The sequence below is a fragment of the Trematomus bernacchii genome, unplaced genomic scaffold (genome assembly GCF_902827165.1).
Source record: "Trematomus bernacchii unplaced genomic scaffold, fTreBer1.1, whole genome shotgun sequence".
In the NCBI taxonomy this organism is placed as follows: Eukaryota; Metazoa; Chordata; class Actinopteri; order Perciformes; family Nototheniidae; genus Trematomus; species Trematomus bernacchii.
Window position 1 is genome coordinate 2,557,552 of NW_022987839.1, and position 19,686 is coordinate 2,577,237.

Consider the following 19,686-nt stretch of genomic DNA (forward strand, 5'->3'; position numbering starts at 1 on the left):
AGTGCTGTGGGTGTAAAGCCAGCCCACATTTCCGATATTACATCATAGCGGACGCAAATCTGGATCAGCTCCGTTGTACCCCCGTTTTTAGAGATTTGGGTACGGAGGAAAAGAGAGAGGGTTTTATTGTCTGACACTTTGTGAGTTCCCCGACACACCGGGGACACATATTTATGTATAAAAGTGCATTTTGCATGATAGGTCCCCTTTAAATAATGTGGACAAAATGTTGCACAGTGAAGATAACTACGTTTTTTATAGTGTTTTGAGTATCACAAGGAACATTTCCATCTAGTTACATGTGTACAGGTGTGTTTTGTTACCTGGTAGAGCGCCACGCAGGAGAGGAACATCATCATGTAGATGATCTTGTACATGACGATGGTTCCCTCGAAGCTGACGATGAAGAACATTCCCCCGCAGATGTAGATCCAGTATTTGATCAGCAGAGCCATGACCATGCTGCCCAGAACCTGCATGATGTCCTGCTCCCCTCCCTCCTCAGACTCTTCTTCCTCTATAAAACACAGCAGCCAATGAGAAAAATATGCACTGCCCAACTGACTAACTTCAGACCTTCCTAAATAACCTGCATTCACACAAACTGGAACATACACATTGTAAAAACAACATTTTAATCCACCCTTTTTGGCTTTTGCAAGCACAAGATAAACATTAAATCGATGGTTTGTAACACACTATATCAGGGGTGTCAAACTAAATTTCATCGCGGGCCACATTAGAATTATGGTTGCACTCAAAGGGCCGGTGGTAACTTTAAAACTATTTAAATATACATAGATAAATATATATAATATATATAAAATAATGTATTATTTTACAATATTGCCTCTGCATTGGATTATTATCTAGGGTAATAACTTCATAATTAACTACGTCTGAAAGCAGAAGTCTAGGGCAAATAATTGCAAGTACTGTAATTGCAAGTCTCTTCAGTGCCATCTCACAAAATGAGATGCATTGTGGGACATGTAGTTTATGGGCAACGTGCTCCTGTAAAGCGGCACGTAACCTTATAATAAACTGATTATATTCTTTGCGAGCTCTTGTGGGCCACATAAAATGAAGTGGCGGGCCGGATTTGGCCCCCGGGCCTTGAGTTTGACACCCCTGCACTATAATGTAGTCATAAGATAATTCAAGGACATTATCAAGTGTTTATTAATGCACAATACTTACTCATATATTGCTTATAACTGCTAAAAAGATAGGTGGAAGTGAAACGTCTCCAAGTGTTTATAAGGTAAACAAGGGAACTTCAAATGACTACAAAGAGATTCTAAATAAAAAGGGGCTTCAAAACTACAAAGTCAGTGCGCCTTGGGGCCTTTCCCATGCCAGTGCACAGGGGCCCGTTGTTCCATAATCTGCCCATTTTTCTAAATTACTTCTGTTATAATCTCAGTAAAATAAGAGCCCTGGATTTACCCTTCTGCTTCTCATCCTCCACATGAACGTCTGACAGACTGACACTTTCTTCTTTTAGTTTTTCCTCTCTCTCTGTAAGTGTTTGTCTCAGCAGAAGCCAAAAGGTCAGCAGACACATGATCTGCACACAACAAATCAAATGTTCAGACAAACAGAAAGGAAAGCAATGACTTTGCTCAAAGCACAATATGGGTGGTCAAAACAACATACAGGAAACATATATATATATATATATATATATATATATATACACAATCAGACTTGAGTTTTTAAAGTGTCAGGCACATGTTGCACACACCTGACACTTTAAATAAAGCAAAACAAAATACAGTTTGATAAGTGTGATCCTTACATATGCACTCTATAATAAAACTGTAGTATGATGATAATAAACATCCCACTAAAAGTCTGACGGACACAGTTCATCAAACAGGACAAACGCTTCCTTTTTCCAGGAGGAATTGTAAAACTGCCCACTTTGATCTGATGAATTGATTGCTAGAGAACCAGTTGTTACAGCGTATCCCATTAGCTACACACAGAGTACATTTCTCACATTATAACTCCAAGAACATATTACATCAGAGGTTGTCACTCAATCTATGTTCTTTTAGCAGACAGAAATACATGGCACTGACAAAATAAAGTATATTTTAAACTCCAAACCTTGGATGAAATTGAGTGGAAAGGGTTTTTCTTGCTGACAAAGAACCCCGAGTATTGGTCAGGATCCAGGTTCTCGAAACTAAAGATGTACTGCAGACTTATGACCAGGTCTCCGTAAGCGACCATGAAGGGCGAGGACAGCATGGCGTAGCGCCGCCGGTCCCTCACCATCCACAGCGTGCACGACCACATGAGGAAGACAAACGTCAGCCAGCTGACGTAAGTGATGCTCCACGCCTGAACAACACAACATTTAACTTACTGTTAGGACGATGCTGAAGGACTAATGGAGGTCAAATACAGAGATCTAACACTCGGCGTTCATGCAGTTTTCACTCCGTTAGTTTACAGAGGCACAAAATCACATAGACCTACATGTCATATATGTCAGCACAAGTTTTGTTACTCAGACATATTCGGATTGTAAAACAATGGGAGATATAAAAGGCGCTCATCACTTCTACATAAGAACAAGAGCCACAGATTCAAAAACACATCTTTTAGGTCATTTTATTTTGGTCTGTGACTTCCTAACAAGAAATGTTAGCAGTAAATTCAAACGAAAGGTCTGCTTAGGAGACCCCTAACCTGTCCAGTAATCCGTCTGTGAACCAAGACATGGACGTGTTTTACTCTTAAAGGTGGGGTAAGTAATTTTGGAGAAACCAGCTCGAGTGCGCTAGAATTTGAAAATACACAGCCGGAGAAAATCTGCCACTTCCTTACAGAGCCCCTCCTCCAACACACACGAACGTGCACATGACCAATGAGGGCACGAGATAAGTTTGTGCACAGATGGAAGGCTGACAGGCAGGTAGGCCATCCAGTTATTTTAGCCAGGCCGGCTCAGATGATTGGTCGTACTTTTTACAGTATTACGGCTTCCACAGATGACATTTTTTTATGCATTTTTTGTCAAAGCACTTCAGATATTCATTGCTATCGGGATGTTAAGAGCATTCCATGGAATATAACAAAAAGTGTATCTCGAGCCGGTTTCTCAAACTTACCTACCCCACCTTTAATGATGCAGGAAACTTATGATGAATACAATTGAGTTTTAAACTGTAATGTAGTTATTCTTGCCAACAGCTCCACAGGTTTGCATTGCACAGTAGTTTCATATACATGTATGGACAGAGGAGGATGACTTCGGACTTTTCCAGTATTCAAATTAAATTCTCAGAGTCATTTGTGCAACAGTTATACATTTTAAATGCACAAACAAAAGTAATATTGAATGTTTTCTGTTGTGTCAAATTATCATATGATAATTGAAATGATATATATAGATTATGTCTTACTGTATATTCTGATTGCCTTTTACTCCATTAAATAGTATTTTTTAGTATATCTAGTCTATATGTGTTTAACAGAGACATATGTTTAGGATTGACATTTCAGGACGGGCAAAAGGTGGATTTGCAAATGGTTAAGGACTGGGGGGTTTTATGGTTTAATGGTGGGGATGTTTAGATAATGCCTAAGATACTTTATGCGTGGGATCAGTTGGCTATTTTCTTTCTACTATATAGTGTGACTGTAAACTGTGTTCAAAGCTATGTTATCCTCTGAGGATGAAGTTGCTCTGTTCCTGCATTTGAGATCGATTTCATTTGTACATTGACTTTCTTTATTACTTTATCAAATATAACAAAAGACAAACTGTGTCCATTCATCATTTATCAGTTTCTCTTAAGGGAATTAGAATTTCCCGACAAAAATGCAGCATAAGCCTGCTTCTGTAGCTCCTACGTTTCAACATCTGCGGGATGCGTTACTCACCATCATGGCTATGAGAGCAAAGATGTAGCTCTGTTTCAGGACAAAGTGGAAGATTTTGACCATCGCACCGACTCCTCTTTTCTTCATCTTAGATTCCTCCTCTCCTCCTTCAAGCTCCGACTCCTCCAGGGGAACAGACACCTCATACACACACTCCTCCTTCTTCTTCTCTGGTTGGACACAGAAACACGACTCACTGTTAGAATACTTACGGGGCTCGGTTACATTATTGAGTTACGTGAGAAACTGTTGATTCAGGGTTGAGCTTATACGTATAAAGTTGGGAACAATTCGAAGACACAGAGTGGGAATCTGTCCAGCAGAGGACAAGATAATCTGACTTTACGAGCAGAGTATGGGACAACAATTCATCATCATAGATCATGAATGTGTGTACAAGAGTGAAAAGCAAACATCCGGTATGTGGGAATGGACAGACATCGCCATCTTCACCCTTCAGTAAAGGAAACTGAGAACTTCCACACTAACACTATGTGCAATATAAATATCATTACCATCATTACAAAACACTCGCTGCTACATAACATGTGCAATATTATTATTATTAATAATGTGCTATGATAACGTGCAATTACGTATCTGCCACTACGTTTTTTTTTGCACTACTGAATACTGATAATAATTACATTAATTATGTGACCGTCTATGTTTCCTGTAGATATTTAATTACTCTTTTTACAGCACTTTTAGTGTACAGTTTTACTATTGTGTTTATTGTATTTTTGTAACTCTGGCACAACAATTTCCGTCGGGATAAATAAAGTGTTATCTCATCATGAAGAAGCCACTAGCAAGACCAAAACAACTTTACCAAGCTACTTCAATAACAGAAGACATTAAGCAGCTGTGTTCACAGGCTCATGACGGACAGCCAATTGACTGTGACCTGTAGAAACAGTGAACTACCCCTTCACTTGATTTTGTGAATTCAGTTGTGACAATGTGCAGTTAAGCAAGTACAAGTGCAAAGTACAAGTGAAGACAATTAAATGTGGTGGAATTAAAACAAAGGAATGTGTCTATGGCAGGAAAATCCAATGATTTTTGACGCAGTTATTTTAAAAATACAACAATAATATCAACGATAAACATAGTGCATATATGTTGTTCTGTAATTCTTAATTACATCCAGAAACTGGGAACAACTGCCGTATAATAATAACATCAATATTATCCACCACACACTTTTGATAGAAGGAGTTTCTGAATGTGAGAGAGAGTATGTCTTAACAAAAGTAAGCTTACTATTTAAAGAAAATATACCTTACGAAATACATTTGTTTACAGTGTAACTAAACACAAAGACTTCGTGCTGATATCCAACTATATATAACGACACAAATGCAGCATAAACCTGTTTCGCTAACATATACATTATACCATCTGTAACCAGGTTTCCGAATACGCTTCTGATTTTTAATGATAACGTTTCTTTCCACAGTAGTTTAACTCTATTTAGTTGTCATTTACTTTTAAATTAAATGAAGAGAGAAGACATTAAACTGCTCACCTGTACCGTCACTGGGCTGGTCCATTTTATACTGCGGGGTGGAATATAAGTCCAGGCAGACCGGTCCATTCTCAGTGGTGACGAACTCAAAGGACGTCCCGTTTGAGATGGGAACAGCCTGCAGATCATCATCAGAAATTACAAATACACTTCTGTATCTGAGAGAACAGGTCTACTATGGGATCACATTACTGTACTGCGTTCTGCCCCACAAAGGCAGACAGGAGAAACTGCTTTATCTGATCAAATGATCCACAAACTGGAAAAAACATGTTAGATTTGGTGTTTTTATTTTAAGTTTCAGATAAGTTAAGTGTTAGCAGACACACTTTGTCTTTGTAGGGCGGTACAGGGATTTCTTCTACTTTTCACACTGCACATTCTTAAATTTAACACAGACAAAACCTGACCTTCAACACAGTGATAACAACCTCTGAATTGAGTAACTTGGATATTTGGATACTACCTTTCTGTGCTTTTGGAAACATGAGAAATACGAGCCACAGACTTCCAAAGTTGTTTGCGGAGCCTCAGACAAAATCATGACTTTTAAACCTGGCAATATGACCATTTCATCCAAAACGCTGTTTGCCACAGAGCTTATTTTTGGAAATTATTAAAAGTCCAATGGAAAAAACCCAATGGCTTTTTGTCAAGGGATCCAGGGTGATGCTAACTTCCAGGTTGGCCTAAACAAATCTGTCATCCCTGCAACAGTCTATTCTGATTCAAACATTTTCCAAAATAAAACACCGATAACTTGTTTATTTTAAACGTCCTGACATTTTCCATGTTTCAATCCCAGAGGCACTTGAGCACAGTGGCTTAATGATTCCATGTTGAGAATGGAGCAGGTGTAGTACGACAGACAAACAGTACAAACACAAAGGGGAAAAGAGGTAAACATGAACTTCTAAACACAGCAAATGATAACCATGTTCTTTAAAGGTCACCTATTATGCAAAATCCACTTCTTCATGTCTTTCATACTCCCCTCTGTGTAAAGAGATTCTGAAAGTTTCAGGAGAAAATATTTGCTCTCTTTTTGTCCTGATCCATTTATATAACAACCTGTCTGAAAATGAGCTGATTAGATTTTGGCCACTTCATGATGTCATAACGATGTTTAAGCTTGTGTAACCATTAGCCAATCACCAACCAAGGTAACCCCCCCCCCCACCTTATCACCTGAATCTCCTCCTAGAGCACCATTGTGTTCTTTGTAACCAAATATCTCTCAGAGGGGCGTGGGGAGGGGCTCCTTATTTTCATCTAAAGTAACAGACAGAGAATCAGCACTTTTGAAACAGGGCTGAAACAGAGGGGATTATGGGATGCTGCAATGATCTGTTTGGTGTTTGGAGCCAAACACTTCAGAGACATGTTTTGTATATATCTGAGACCTGTAATAAAGTAACAGTATAATAGGGGACCTTTAAGGGTGCGGTGTGAAAAGCACTTTGCAATTATTCCTTTTCTTGCAGCAAGACTGAGGGTAAAAGGGGGTAAAGATGCACAGATTTGAGACACATCCAGAGCAGCCCCCACCTCGGTTGTACTGAAGCCATCTTGGGTGGAGAGGAGCTAGGAGGAGAAGAGAAAAAGAGCATACAAGGCAAGGTGTGTTATCGATGAGCTGCTGATGTCAAAGGCCTCCTTGTTCTCTATAGTCGCTGATATACAGGAACTAAGTCTGTGAATCAAACCCATCACTCATCTGCGTCTGCACACCCTAAAAGCTTTCAAACCTCAGGAGGTGGCCGGTGGAGACAGACTGCAGACCTTGATATAGGAACAAGGTCAGAAAGTGTGTGAGCACTTCCAGCTGAAGTCTTTCCAGGGATGAGGCTCTGATGGAGGTGAGGCTCGGTGAGACAAGATGTACGCTTGAGTGTACAGTATAACCATTTTCAATGCAATAAATATTGTTTTTATTATTACTATTATCATTTTTATGATGTATTTTATATAATTGAATTATTGTTATTATTATTATGTATTTTCTTTTATTATTTATTTGTATTTCCTCATTATTATCAATATTACTATTATTTTATTTTATTATTAGTATTTTTATTATTTTTATTAAATGTTACAGTATTTATTTTAATTTTATTTGTATAACCTATATATTTGCTAGAGTGTGAATTTATTTTCTGCATTAATTTATTAATTATTCTTTTATTTCCCATTGTTTTTTTTAACTGTGTTTCTAATGTGTTATTATAAAAGTATTATCTTTATACATTACATTTGAAACGTTACAAATTAAACCAAAATGTTCCAGGTCAACATTAGTTATCAGTCGTAAGAAGGAAATGTGTTAATCGGGAAAGCTTGATGAAAGATGAGAAGTTGAAGCAAATTATTCTTCACAGATATTTATGATATTTTCAGGGCTGTTGAAAATAATGAGATCCTAACTAAAAGATGGTGACTTCATGACCCGTCCAGTAATCAATACTCTGTTAGCCGTGTGTGTAATAACCGTGACGTACGTTTTTCTCATCTGTTCCTTGGCGTGACTCCCACCACAGCTGCCTCTTCCTGTTGGCCCCGTGATTCGTTGTGTTTCCATCCAGATCTTCCTCCTCACACATATTATCGTCGTCCTTGTCGTCCTGAAAAAACAAAGATAGACAGTTTGGAAGATAAATATATTTCCTCCACTGGAGAAGCAGTCTCTTGCTTTCAAGAATCCCAGTTTTAATCAGCGCCTTTTGAAGAAGTGTGTAGGAGGGCCGCATCTGAGGAGGAGTTGGGTGACCTTTAACAACTAACTGCATCATCTCAGCAGTGTCTCGGTGTGTTAACTATCACAAAGTGTGAGAGAAACATGTTGAAAAAGCTATTAACTTGCCAGTTGTTCAGCTTTTAGGACCTGTTTTCTTGTTAATTTCACAATGGAAAGAAAATGTAACTTGTTCTATTTGCAGTTTGCACGTTTTAGGAATTTTAAGCATCAGTTTAATAAAATAAAAAGACAAACCTAAAAACAAGACCTGACCCAAAAAATGACAGAAAGAGGGTGTATTGTAACATTTGTGTAAGGGCTCAATATCAGATAATCATGTCTTGTTGTCAGCACCTTTTTTTGTCTCTGATTTTCTTAATTATATATCAAAATGTTCACGAAAATCTGAATTTAATATATTAAATCCATTTGCCTGAAGGAGAAATCCAAATGTCATTATTGTAGTTCTTTGAGTGTTTGCTAAATGTTTTTCTTAGAGATAAACAAAATGGCAATCAGAAACAATCCTTTATAAATAAGATCAAACTGCATTGTCCACATTTTGAATTGGCCCTATTGTGCTCATTTTCCAGGTCATAGTTGTATTTTGTTTCTCTACTGACTAAAAATCAGCCCGGGACTCTCGACCGGCCCACCTCGGTACCGCAAGTAAATACCGCTAGTAGGGCTGTGCGATTATGGCAAAAATCATAATCACAATTATTTTGGTCAATAATTGATATCACGATTATTAAATACGATTATTCATTGACTTTGAAAACATCCATTTATTGAACTTTTAAATACAAATAATAATTTGAACAGTATCTTTTTAACTGCTGATTTCCCCGAGCGTATAATTCAACTGAAAAACCAATACTAAAATAAATGATACATTTATATCTACATTTAAATAAATAATATCAAAATAATAAATACCAATAAACAAGATCAACAAATATTTTGGAGCGCACTTCAACAAGCTACTAAACATATATAAATATGATAAATACAAATACATTTGATCAAATATGTTGCAGTGCACTGTCACAACCTAGCAAAGCAAAATAATCATTTTTTTCGATTATGTTGTTTTCGTAATTGTGGCAGGCCAAAATCGTAATTGCGATTAAAATACGATTAATTGCACAGCCCTAACCGCTAGTACATTGTCGACCGTCCGCCACTAACTGTATCGTGTTTACATCACGTATAATGGGTCGGAGCGCTAGCCAATAGAAGCGCAAGTGTTACATCATGTTGCTGAAGTACACAAAGTCGAATGGAGGCGTTTCAGAGAGGGGGGGGGGGGGGGGGGGGGGGGGGAGTGTGTGGGAGAGAAACTTAGGGATTGTAGCCTTTGCAGACCATTTACATGCACACAAACCTATATAACATTACAGGAAAGGGAAAATCCCCCCCAAAAATAATAGTAGGGCCTCTTTAACTGTAAAACTTTTTATTGTCTTTTTGTGAAGATAAGATCCATCATTATGTGGCGTTTTCACTGCCAAACAAAGCTGTCAGCTGCTGAGCGATGTTGTAATTATGTTTTATTATTAGAGTCATCTAAAGTGTAAGGTTAAAACTCACACACTCTCACACACCCCTTTGTGGAAAGATCGATAATGCATACGGCCCCACAGGTTTACAGGGAAGTATTGACCCCTCTATAAAAACACAGATCTATAACTCCATTACAGACGGAGGAGATGAATCCTCGAGCCGCGAAGATGAAGTCAGGAGCGACATTCATGACATTTCCCACATTACATGACATTGGAGAGTTCCAAGCTGAATATATTTGGATTTGTGGCCGTTAAACACAAGGCATTTAAAGATCTCTGACTGAGTAACTTGGGTGGACATTTTTCACAATTATCTGACATTTTAATAGGCTAATTAATCAAGAAATCGAAAAAATAAATGGCAGGATAAATTCATGAAAATAATCATTAGTTGCATCCCTATGGAGATCATTTGGTTTTATGTACTGTGGGGGAAACGTCTGAAGCAATTGGAAACAGGACTCAGAGAGGCACGAGGAGAGCTGGAGCTTTGATGGCAAACACTGACGGTTTATTTGGAGTTACGGCCAGAGAATTGACAAGACAGGCGGTGCTTCACGAGTTGACACAGCGGTTGCCAAACCAATTCTGAAGTTCTGCAGCTCGAGGTTTTAACTAGTTCGCAGTGTAATAATCAACATTCTTTATCAGTGAGACTAAACAATTATGGACCCTGAATCTAACTAGAGCTCTCGTCCATAGAAAAGAATGTGCGTCAGGGAACCTTCGTCCCTGAACAGTTAACTACCTCATGGCGGCTTGTGCTCGGTCATAGACTGGCAACAACAATGCGCCCAAGCTGCTCCTCCTTAAGAGAGATAGCAGCAATATCCAAGGCCGTAGACCTATGCCGTGGGAAAGGAGACAGTGAGAGGAGAACATGATGAACTGGGTCGAAGGTTGAATACCTAAGCAAATTATTCCCTAACATGTACCAACGTTTTGATTTACCTCAGAGATTTCTGCTGATACCCAAAGAGGTGAATGGTGTGCCATACGAAATAAAATAAAAACATTTAAAATATTATAAACAGCAACTCTCTTGTCAGAAATAATGCATATACTCTGGATAATCAGCAACCGTTTTTTGAGAGCGTGTTTCGTCATTTGCATTAACTAACCCTTTAAGTTCAATCTACATTCAGTCATTCAGAGGTTAACATTATGTTATAGTTTTAAAACAGCTCCCTCAGCAAATCTTTAATTGTTAAATTGACAGTTTTATTTATGTATTTTATACTTTTGTAGATAATCACTTGTACCTAATAAATTAAAGGACATGTTTCCATTTTCCAAGTGTGTCAGGTGTCCATATACAAACACTTAGCTTGTTTTATTAGGCCATTCAAGAAGCAACCCCTAAAGCGCTCTCAACGTGAGTGAGGTGGACTAAATCCCCGGTCCATAGTCTATAGTTATGTTTGGAAGATACTGAGTAGTTTGATTTCACTTCATACTAACCTCAAATCAACTTTGGGGTTTCTTTTTTTGTTCAAAACTAGAATGATGGATTCTCTATTTGTGTTATTGGGAGAAAGTTAAGTAAGGGATAATGTGCAGCATGTATACAGTTAAATCGACCGAACTTCTTTCTGCAGATGTAAGCGTCCTTAACAACGGTCAATAAGTCCTTGACAGCGGTCTGTCTGTTTTGGATTAACAACGTGTCACGTGTTCTGAATTGACCAATCAGAATAGAGTATTCAACTAAGCCATGTAATAAAACTAAATATTTCAATGGTTAGTAAGAACAGGTTAAATAAATACAGCAAGTAAAAACTCTTTACATGTACATATGGGATCCTGAATATTGTTTTAAAACAATACCTAGACCTTCAGCGGGATATATCTTATCAGAAAAATGATATTAAACAGACTGGGTTATTTGTATTGTTTGGTTATAGTAAGATTTAAAAACTGAAGCACCTCTCAATAAGACATTTTTGGGTAAAGATATACTTACTACACTAACTGGCTTCCTCCATTTATAGACCATATATTACAAACTCTTCTTTAAATGTGGACCAGTGGCCTTCGAGTTGTTTCTTAACGGGAACATGTGCTCCTATAGATCACATCATGCTGGGATGCACGCTGCCTTCGTCAGAATTAGACCAGCAGTGTGTCAGATAACACCTGAGCTACGGCGCACAGCCATCGACCGTCCTGAAATCTTCCATCAATAAAGTTTCTCTGATCGCGAGGCCACCTGGCTGCACATTTAATCCAATCTGCTGCTATTTCAGTCCTCTGTCGGGATCTAGTGAGGAGCCGAGTGGATGTGTGGCGTGTTGAATTCAACCAAAACATCTCTGTGGATCTAGCTTTCTCTAAACAGTAGCTCATGGTCATTTAAATTCAAAAATAATAATCACTTGCTGTTTGTAGGGAAAAAGAAAAGTGATTTTATCCCGAGGAGATTGTCTTATCTAAAATGTGATTAAACGCTCTATTTGAATCTTTGATATACGTACATAGTTATGTTGTCTGTTATCGTCCGGTCGCCTAATTGCTTTGTTCTCACAGAATAATGCATAATTCACAGATAGCTCTCCGTCAAATCCCGTATAGTTTTTATACATTCATAACCTCATTCCTCTGTACCTCTCCGACCTCCTGCACATCAACACACCCATCCGCACTCTCAGGTCTTCTGCTTCCCTCCACCTCACTGACTGCACCCCCCTTCCGTTTAACCACCATGGGGTCTAGAGCCTTCAGCCGCTCTGCACCCCGCCTCAGGAACTCTCTCCCACCTCACATCCGCAACACTGACTCGCTCCTCATTTTCAAATCACGTCTCAAAACACATCTCTTCACACTCGCATATCCACCCTGATCATTATCCATCACACATCCTCTGTTTTTATTGATTTGATGGATTTATATACGGCATTGTCTTGTTGATGTTTCTTATGCTGGTGTTATGTATTGTGTATCTTTTTTATGTGTTTGTACGGCGACCTTGAGAGCCTTGAAAGGCGCCGATATAAAAATAAATGCATTATTATTATTATTATTAAAGCAGGTGGGACATTTGTGCATTTAGCAAAGACTTGAATAAAATGTGTTTAAAAATGTTTTACGAAATATTTGTTAGAAGTCTTGAGGCTGCGTTGCATACTTGTCTACTAAAACTGTGCCTTTCACACTTTAATACTCTTTATTATTAATGAACAATTTGGTAAAATCGAATAAGAAAAAAAGTCATGATCAATTTGATGGCTTGAACCAGAAAAATACAACTACAGTTTATCACAAATCAAAGTTGTTATGTTATATTTTCCCTTTAAGAATTCCTAATGGTTTCTGAAAATTGCTAAGGTTTAACAGATTAATCAAAAATTGTTTTATTTAGTTTCGACAATCCATAAGCAGTGTTTGTCATAGTAATGGTAAACATAATATATGCCAATACAAATGAGCCATTTGTATTGTATAACAATGTGCTGATTGTATGTACACAAACAAACAATAACAACGACTAAAGTAATCCCGACTAAAGTAATCCCGACTAAAGTAATCCCCTACGTTCACTGCCAGTGATCCTTATACACACGAATATATGCCAAATTTAACAAATCAATCACTTGCTTTTCATTCACAATCTAGTGCACATGTGTCAAACTCAAGGCCCGGGGGCCAAATCAGGCCCTTGGTGGATTTAATTTCGGCCCCCAGGATAATTTCTAATTACTATTAGATCTGGCCCGCCGGTATATTGCACGCACACCTTCACTCCATCCTGAGGGTTTCCTCAGCTCAGAGCCTGAGCCCAAACATTGATGAACTTGCACCCCAGATGAGATGCCAAGTATCTGGCTTCAACTAGCATCACAGAGCAGCAAACTGAGTTTAATGGATGTTTCCTTCTGCACTTTTTTTCTTGCGACAACAGGGTGTGTTTGGTTTGTTCTTTGAGGGGAATAGTTTTTTTGAAGCTGTTGTTGGCCTGTGGAAAAATGTAATCATAAGAAATGACTCCGGAAAAGCTGCAGACAGAGCCATAAGAAATGAATGCAACTGATTATTTAATGTTTAATGTTGTTTTTATAGGCAATAATTTAAGCTTTGTTAGTTCCAGGTTTAATATGTGCAATAAGTTCATTTCAATACGTTTTGCAATAAACATTGAACCAGTCCGGCCCTCGACTAGTACCCATTTTTTAATTTTGGCCCACTGTGTATTTGAGTTGGACACCCCTGATCTAGTGTGACCAGTTTATGGACACATCTTCCAGTAAATGTCACAAAGCTGTGAACTGAGAAGTCTCTGCTCCATAGTTTCTCTCTTCACTGTACATGTTACATTTATATATTCAGTTTAATATTTAATATTCCATCTTACTTATGTATATATAATACCTTCCTTTATATCTTGTTATTGTTAATTTGTCAATTCAACCTGTATATTTTCTACTTTCTTGTTTATTTCGTGTCTTTTAATTTGTATTGTACAATGCCATGTCTTTTTACTGTGTGCTGCTGCAACACAAACGATTCCCAAATTGGGATCAATAAAATCTTATCTTATCTTATCTTAACTGAACCCTCTCATCATGTGCTCTCATTGCATGGTGTCTCACCGTCAGCTGGTCGATGGGCTCCTGCAGCCAGAGGCGGATGAGCGTGGCCAGCGTGTAGTAGAGCAGCAGCAGCATGATGGGATTCACAAAGTGGAACCACTTACGCTCCGGGTGCACGATGAGCTTCCACGTGTAGGAGCAGTCGCTCTGGATAATGGGGGAGATGCCAAATACTCTGCAGAGACAGAAAGAGAAACACAGACAGACATATGAGGACTGGAACCATTGCCAGGATTTGAGTTATAACATCAGGAACTTTGAGTAAAAAGTGGCAAGAGACAACATTGTAATGACATGGAGATACAGTATAGAGAGACAAAGGCGCTTCTTATTATCATCAAATGTCAATATAAACAGTACGTTTGACGTAAGGTAAGGATGTGATTTCTCATCGGGAAAATACAACTTTATTGCCAGAAAATATGTCTGTGTGATTGAGCTGTAATAACTTAGTTTAATAAGTAAATCAACAGAAGATCAATCGCTTTACTATGGATTCATTTTACTTAATGTATCAAAGGTAGGGTAGGTAAGAATGGAGAAACCAGCTCGAGTGCGCTAGAATTTGAAAATACACAACCGGAAAAAATGTGCCCCTTCCTTATAGAGCCCCTCCTCCAACACACACGAACGCACACATGACCAATGAGGGCACGAGATAAGTTTGTGCACAGATGGAAGGCTGACAGGCAGGTAGGCCATCCAGTTATTTTAGCCGGGCCAGCTAAAATGATTGGTCGTACTTTTTACAGTATTACGGCTTCCACAGATGAACATTTTTTTATGTATTTATTGTCAAAGCACTTAAGATATTCATTGCTATCGGGATGTTAAGAGCATTCCATGGAATATAACAAAAAGTGTTTCTGAAATAAATAACATACCCCACCTTTAATCATAATTGTTCATGCAAAAAGGCTAAATATTGGATAATGTTTGGTACTGAAGATAACATGACCTGTTTATCTTGATCTAACATTATAATAAATGTAAGATTTGTGGGGTTTGGACTTTTGGTTTGACAAAAACGATATTTGAATACGCAACAATTCACTGTAGGAGATTGTAAGGGTCATTTTGTTGGCCTTTTATTCTGATGTCTTACAATTAGTTGCAGTCAGGATTGTTTGTCTATCAAAGTTTGACTCTCTTTTCTAACTCATTAATTTTTTTAAAACCCTTTCATCCTTTAACTTAACATTTATTTATTAGACAACAATTAAGAAAATCCGATTGTCTTTCTTGAATTCTGTCGCCCAACAACAGCAAAGAGAGGAATACTCGTTCTTAAATCTTTTTGAAGCAGAGTTATTAATCAGTGGATTAAGACGGTTCTCAGCAACATAAGTGTATTGTTCGATTGATTACATTCAATTCAGCGTGTGAGGCCTTCTTGGGTTCTCAGTCTTAAAACCAAATGATCGATCACAGAAACAAAGCCAGCGTGGACCAGCTGATGCAAACGACACAAAGGATTTTAGGAACTGTTGAGTCATGCTGTCCGTGCACAGAGGCCTATATATTAAACATTGTATTAACTTTAATCTGAGGAGGGGGATTAAAGGAATCATTATTTTTCATTTTTCTGATAAATAATGGATACTTTCTCTTCTTCACGCCTTTAAATCTGAGATGGCAAACTGTGTCTTGGTTAACCTTAAACAGATGTTGTAGTTATGCCAGTTTTTTTGTTACTTTAATACGGTTTCTTTTGCGGCACCTATCCAAAGCAGTACATCTTACAACATTCTCTGCAACATTTAGATTATTGTTTTTACTTACTATTTTAACATGTATATGGTTTACTTCCTCTGCATTACTGCATCAACTTGCACTATTTTAATCTATTTTAAATGTGTTTTATGTCTTATATATATTTATGTTGCATTGTTGGATGAGACTAAAGATTTTCCTTGCCATATCTACACTGTAGCTATGACTTTGCTTAACTTGCAAGCCATAACTCCTGTCTCTTTCTCCATTATCTACACACTGACTACGGATAAGTACCTTATACAACCCCACTTCTGCTATTCTATTGATGACATTCCTGTCAGTAAGATTTCCTTCCACTCTCTAACCTTGGAATCTAATCGAAATGCACTGACGCTAGACTTCTGTTTGAACCACAAAGGATGCTATATGATTCACTCCTCTTCCTCTGAGCAAAACAAAGATCAGGTACTCCACAGGAAGTCTGCTGACGTGTCCCAGTGACAGCCACATAGATCTAGGCCAAGGGTGTCCAAACCTTTTTCACCGAGGGCCACATACAGAAAAATATACGAAGGGCTGGGCCACTCACTAGAGGTATATATAGCCTCATACAGTAAGTTCAGTTATAAGTTAGCAACATCAATCACATGTAGGTAAATGATGCTTGTGAGTGTTGGCAGCTCATCCCTTGAGAAGAAGAAGCCTCAGATTGATTATAATAAGAGGGAATATGAAGGGCGTATTTCAAGCTTGTTATGTAAATAAGTCATTATATTTAAGAAGTACAATATAAGACAAGCACAAGTTTCATTTGTGGGCCGTATTCCATTATACTTTTTGAATTTGCTGAGGGCCGATTCAAAACGGTCCGCGGGCCGCATTTCAGGGGCGGTTCTAGGGGGGCCCCCGTAAAACACTGACTTTGGACCCCCCTGTGGCCCCCATGAAAAAGAAAAGTTTATGATTAAACGATTTCTTGGCTGACGGAATAGGCGGAACTAACGCTATTTGTCATTCTAGTCGGACCCATTAGAGCGTAAAAACTGTAACTATAACTATCTGAAATAAATATGTGTACCAATAACTGTATAGCATTGTTTTCTTATGCACAATTACTTCATACTGTCTTTGTCTTTTTCGTCCTGCATTTATTGTGCCCCTCTCAGAAAATAACTGGCCCCAGCCTGGCCCCCCCCCCCAGTCAAATTGGTTGAGAGCCGCCACTGCCGCATTTGACCCCCGGGCCGTAGTTTGGGCACCCCTGATCTAGACGCCTCCTGAGTCTCTCTCTCTCTCTTTGTGTGCCATGTGGAGGAGTGGACGCGCCCCTCTGACCCCCTCACACTTCCTGACCGGTTTCTTGTTGCAGCTGGGAGGGAAAGCCCACTAGTCACATGACTGGGGACTTCCATTGTAAGGAGGAGAGGCAGGAAGTGGAGTGGAAGCCAGGCCTCTCAACAGCTTCACTCAACACCGGCCGACAGCAAGGCCGAGTTACTGTCAACAAGCACAATTAGGGCGGCACTGAGGGGGCCCATTGTCCAATCGTAGCTCCACGTATTTACAACCAGAAGAGTTTCCCTCAGACTATCTGGGAGCATTTTATGGATTTTTATGGTAAACAAGGATATGTCTTAAGCTTTGGACAGCGAGGAACAGTAACCTTTATTTATTTAGACATTTATATTTGTGTTCTTTGTATATATATATATATATATATATATATATATATATATATATATATATATATATTACTATTATTATTTTCTTGTTTTATTATTATTATTATTTAAATTTGTATTTAATTATTATTATTATCGGTTTTTTATATGTTTTTATTGCATTTCTTATTATTTTAATTTTTTAATTGTAGTAATTATTATCATCACCATTATGTGCATGTCCTATATTACCTGTATTTACTTGGACTTGAGTTTAAGTTTTGTATGTATTTGCCTCATTATTTGTACCATTGTTGTCATGAACATGGTTTAGTGTTGTTGTTCTTTCTGTGTTGTTGTTGGTCTTTTTTAGTGTCTTTCAATGTGGATGCTCCATAAAGACAATGGTTAAAAAAAGACTGTCTGAGGGTGGCAACAGGAAACAGGCAGGGTCAGAGGACAGTGGTGGGTAACTTTTTTCGTCAAAGTGGGCCTCAGTTTTCACACAGCGAGAGACAGAAATACCTCAACGCTGCAGAAAGTCAACATGAACACATGAGGGGAGACCTCAGAGGATGGAAAAGGTGGCGTGTAATGAGCAATCAAAGAAGATTAGAGTCATGGTGTACTTCCCCAAATGTAGGACACACTAAACTGTTTACTTAATGAAGCGATGTAGACGTTTAGGGTCTTAACTTTACTGATAATTCTTTTGTTTTTTGTCATATTTACTCCATTAATGGTTCCCAACCTTCTGACCTCATGACCCTTTAACATGAAGTAATGTTCATCAGCGACTGAGTGTGATTATGGATTATGAGCTGCGTGTTTACCTTCTTTTGGTCTCATTTCAGGATTTTTAAAGGCCCTTAGAGGAAGTGACTTTCTAGCATTTTACTTTCCAGAATTTGAAAGTCCCAAAATGATTAAAATGTACAGAATCTCCTCACTTTGGGCACTTATCGGGCCAAACGGGTAATAATAAATAGCATTTTACAAGCTTTAAGGATATTTCAGTCCTTGTCAAGGTAAAATAGAGTATCTTACAAGCTTTAAGTATTGTCAGAAGCCTGAAGAGGAAAGATATCCAGTATTTAATAACTTTTGAGAATCCTAAAAGCTCAAAAAGGTAAAAATGTCAGATTTTTTTAAAGCCTTAAAGTGTAGTTTTTTGTATCTTTTATATGGTGACCCCTTGATTTGAAACTAGTTTTAAATACTGCTGTCACTGTATAGAGAGCACAGCCTGCACAGTTTAAACAAACTATTAATGACTGTGCCGATGGTGTGAGAGGGGTCCTTTCATTCTAATGAGTTTCCTAACAAGACGTCCATCAATGCAGCAGTGTCTGTAATCACACCTTATCTGCCATCTGACCCAGGAGGAGGATGGCAGGCAGCGAGGTTTGTTCAAGGCAGCCTCAGCTAAACATAGCTGTAAATAGCCTCGCTCCGGACACACAGCAGCACAGCTTTCAAATGAGAAACTGTGAGATCAATAAAACCCTGCAACACCAAGGGCAGGGAGACAATAGCTACTCTGAGACAATAGCTACTCTGAGACAATAGCGGGGCGAGTTCACAAAAGAATTGTGCAGCTATTGTGGCCGCTAAACGTGTGCAAATAAAACAAAAGTAACTAGTTAGAGGCATCGTCACTCTCCGCTCAAACTCCTTTATTTGGGATGCAGTGACAGGCCGAACGAGACAGTTGTCATAAAGGAACAAAGCTCCACTACTTGTCATTTCTGAAAATAGATCAGCTAGAAAAACTTAAAATACGGTTATTATAGAATTGCATTGAAATGACAGAGCAGCAACATAGTACATCTCATGTATGTACTGTTTCTTTATATTACATGCATGTGTTTAAGCTGCTTGCATCTGGTTGTATCTTTGTTTGGAAGTGATTTACTGGTTTACATTTACCTATTTGACGGTTCACCGTGAATAAGTACATATTATTGTTATTGTCTCTTTGACAGCAGTT

General features: G+C 38.3%; 1 protein-coding gene across 3 annotated transcripts in view; it reads right to left on the bottom strand.

Moving 5' to 3' along the window:
- Window positions 1-19,686, bottom strand: part of LOC117500303 (piezo-type mechanosensitive ion channel component 2) — an 80,573-nt gene that overhangs the window by 56,117 nt on the left and 4,770 nt on the right. For 2 of the 3 annotated variants that reach the window (XM_034153123.1, XM_034153121.1), the window contains exons 4-11: window positions 14,320-14,494; window positions 7,930-8,052; window positions 6,980-7,015; window positions 5,432-5,549; window positions 3,901-4,070; window positions 2,116-2,352; window positions 1,450-1,570; window positions 324-517 (exon numbers count right to left, since the gene is read on the bottom strand). In XM_034153123.1, the coding sequence (XP_034009014.1) occupies window positions 324-517; window positions 1,450-1,570; window positions 2,116-2,352; window positions 3,901-4,070; window positions 5,432-5,549; window positions 6,980-7,015; window positions 7,930-8,052; window positions 14,320-14,494 (1,174 nt within the window). The remainder of the gene's footprint in view (window positions 1-323; window positions 518-1,449; window positions 1,571-2,115; window positions 2,353-3,900; window positions 4,071-5,431; window positions 5,550-6,979; window positions 7,016-7,929; window positions 8,053-14,319; window positions 14,495-19,686) is intronic. The other variant, XM_034153122.1, reaches the window with a different exon arrangement.